Source organism: Galleria mellonella, unplaced genomic scaffold, assembly GCF_026898425.1.
Source record: "Galleria mellonella isolate WM207_F2 unplaced genomic scaffold, CSIRO_AGI_GalMel_v1 utg515, whole genome shotgun sequence".
Taxonomy (NCBI): Eukaryota; Metazoa; Arthropoda; class Insecta; order Lepidoptera; family Pyralidae; genus Galleria; species Galleria mellonella.
Window position 1 is genome coordinate 27019 of NW_026442107.1, and position 3202 is coordinate 30220.

At 35.6% G+C, this 3202-nt stretch overlaps 1 protein-coding gene across 1 annotated transcript; it reads left to right on the forward strand.

Moving 5' to 3' along the window:
- Positions 1–2489, forward strand: LOC116413666 (uncharacterized). The gene is made up of 2 exons (XM_031914140.2): positions 1–118; positions 2082–2489. Exons 1-2 carry the CDS (start codon positions 74–76, stop codon positions 2436–2438), a joined length of 402 nt encoding a protein of 133 aa, XP_031770000.1. The 5' UTR covers positions 1–73; the 3' UTR covers positions 2439–2489.
- Positions 2490–3202: the final 713 nt, after the last annotated feature.

The window sequence follows — 3202 nt, forward strand, 5'->3', positions numbered from 1 at the left end:
ACTTCACCTGTTATATATATACATTGATCGGATCAATGTATAAAGTGGAATCGCACAAAATATTTTTTTAAAAATGTTTCGTTTCATTTTGATCGTATTTGCGGTTTGTTTTTTAAAGGTATGTAAAGATAGTGAGTTTATTATTTTACATATATCTTTAGTATATATTTTGTGATTGTAAGATTATATATTATTATAATACATTTTGAAGGTAAGGTAAAATAAGTTGAAGGCCTTTTAAATAACCATATAATATAATATAAGATAATAAGGCCGCCATTTGTATCTGTTATGTATATTAATATTAAACCCTTTTTTTTTGGTGCAATAAAGTGTAACATAAATAAATATAGTAATAATAAATAAAATGTATATAAAATTATAAGTAGGTAAACTTATTCTGGTGATGTCAAATAATTAAAAAATAAAAACTTGAAACATTTTATATACTAAGGAACGGTGTCTATGCATTTATATATAATTACTAATTATAAATCGTAATATTAAAAATACCGATATATTTATCTGTAATTTAAAATTTTTTATTAATTAATATTTTCATCAATTTTTCATCAGTTCATTATTCTTTTATAAATTTATGAAAGTAATTCACATATTTTAACCGACTATAAAACAGAAGGAAGTTCTCAATTCGGTAGATTTTTTATATTTATCATCTCATAACTCTGTCATTTATGAACCGGTTTGGAAAAATCTTTTTTATCTTATAGGATACACTTTCAGATTGGTCCTATTGAAGTTTTATGAAAATGAATCAGAATCAGTGAGAGATGATAGGTGAGGATGAAGCAGGTCAGTTAGCCCACCCTGATGAATATAACAATAAATCAATCACTATGGTTTCCAGGGGGTACCGCGAAGAAGTCGACCTGGCAGGGTATATCGCTAGCAATGGGGCTACTAATCCCCATTACTAACAATTTCTTCTTCCCCCAGTCTTACAAGTTGTGCTTTTTTTTAAATGGGTGATAATGGAATGGTAACCCCACCCGCGCAATCGGTATACACCGTCAGGGCACCAGTGAAGGATGATAGGTGAGGATGAAGCAGGTCAGTTAGCCCATCGTGACGAATTCAACAAGAATTGTTCACGATGGTTTCCAGGGGGAACCACGTGGAGGTCGACCTAATAGGGCATATTGTTAGCAATGGGGCTGTCAAACTCCATTGCCAACAATCCCTTTCCCCCCGATAAGTTGTGCTATCTACCGTCATCCTTCCTGAGTCAATAGAAACTCTGAAGTGTTGCAATAAATATTTATAGATCCAACTAACTCCCTGTAGGAAAAGAGTAATATAACGTTGTTGACAATACATTATTTATTTCCATATAAAATATTTTATAGTCATTATTATGTGTATTTTATGAGCCATATATTTTTCAATCAAGTATCACATTGCTTCTGTGATCAGGTATCTATAAAACGTACAGATATAAGCACCTTTATTATCTGTTATAAATTGTAATATCAAAGTTTAAATGTAATCTTTATTAATGATATAAATGTGGAAGTCAGTTTATTATTTTTTGGCATATATAACGGTTTAATCACAAAATTGTTTAACATAGAGGTTTTCTGTACGTATACAGTTTTTATAGTAATTGACATTACGACCTAACTACTAGGTTTTTCTTTTTTTAATGGATAATAATGGAATTTATTTATTTTATTTTATTTATTTATTTATAAACTCCACCATGGTAACTCCACCTGAGCTAACGGTATACGCTGGCAAGGCACCACTGAGGGATAACAATTGAAGATATAAAAGCAGGTCAGATCATCGCGATGAATACACCTGGTATTCAACACGATGGTTTTCAGAGGGGACCACGGGAACATCGCTATATGTAGCGCTCCACTGCTTCCGGAATGGACAGTCTGGCTTCTCTGCAATTACCTTCAGGATGCTGTTGGCGTTGTCGCGGATCTTACGCTACTAGGAGGCAGTTCTCCTTCTCATAATGGCCAGAAACCGTCTGTATATGCTTTCGCCTAAAGTACTACAAAATAATAACACTACAATAGTAGCAGAGATTGAACATATTTCTTTTCCAGGATATTGATGCAGCCTGCCTCGCTAGCTACAGAGAACCCTGCACTTTCCAGTCTACATGTCCGTGCGCTTTCGCTGAATCTGTAAGCGGCGTAATCAGCTGCCCAAGCGCTTGTTCCGCTACTTCTAATCAGCTGTGTAATTGCGGACTACCTGCTTGTAGCTGCTTCAAGGACACGGCGAAAGTTTGTGATACATGCCATGCAAAAAAGTCACCAATGTGCTCGTGTTTGGCTAATCTTGATGTAGGATGCGACTGCGACGCGAAGAAATCTTTCATTTACTTCCCGGAGGTCGAATATCCATTGTCCTTGATAGAAATGAACCCTTTGTTCTTTAATACGTGTTGGTTTCCTTAATTATTAATGGCTATAATCATTGTTTAATTATCCAATAAAGATATTTCGTTACACATGTTTTTTTTTGGTGGGTGAAAATAGAATGGTAACCCTGCCCGCGCTAACGGAATACGCTAGCGGAGCACCAGTGAAGGGTGATAAATGAGAATGAAAACAGGCCAGTTAGCCCATCATGATGAATTCATCAGGAATTAATCATGATAGTTTCCAGGGGGAACCGCGATTAGGTCGACCTAGTTGGGTATATTGCTGGCAATGGGATTCTTAGTCTCCATTACTAACAAACCCTTTCCCCCCGTTACACATGTTTGTTTTTTATTTTTCCTTATTACGATAGTTCTAAGACTGATTCTTTTATGTGCATTCTTCTATCTATTTGTCTATCATATATCATTATATGTGCCATTATCTGTAAGCTGTTCAAAATAGATCTTCCATATAGACCGTCATAAGGAAGTTTTTTTATGGATGAAAATAGCGTGGTAACCCCCCACCTGCGTTATCGGTATATACTGGCGGAGAACCAGTGAGAGGTGATAGATAGGTGAGGATGAAAAAGCAGGCTAATGCCAATCGTGACGAATTCAACGATAAATTAGTTACGATGGGATGTAACCTCTCTGTTACTAACAATCCCTTCCCTCCGTTATAAGGAAATTATGGCAGTTTACTATTGGAGATATTTTGCCAGTAGTTGCCACGCTTGGCAGGCAGGTTGGCAACGCAGAACAATTTTCAGTGATGTTTTAAGAGGGACGCTGCTG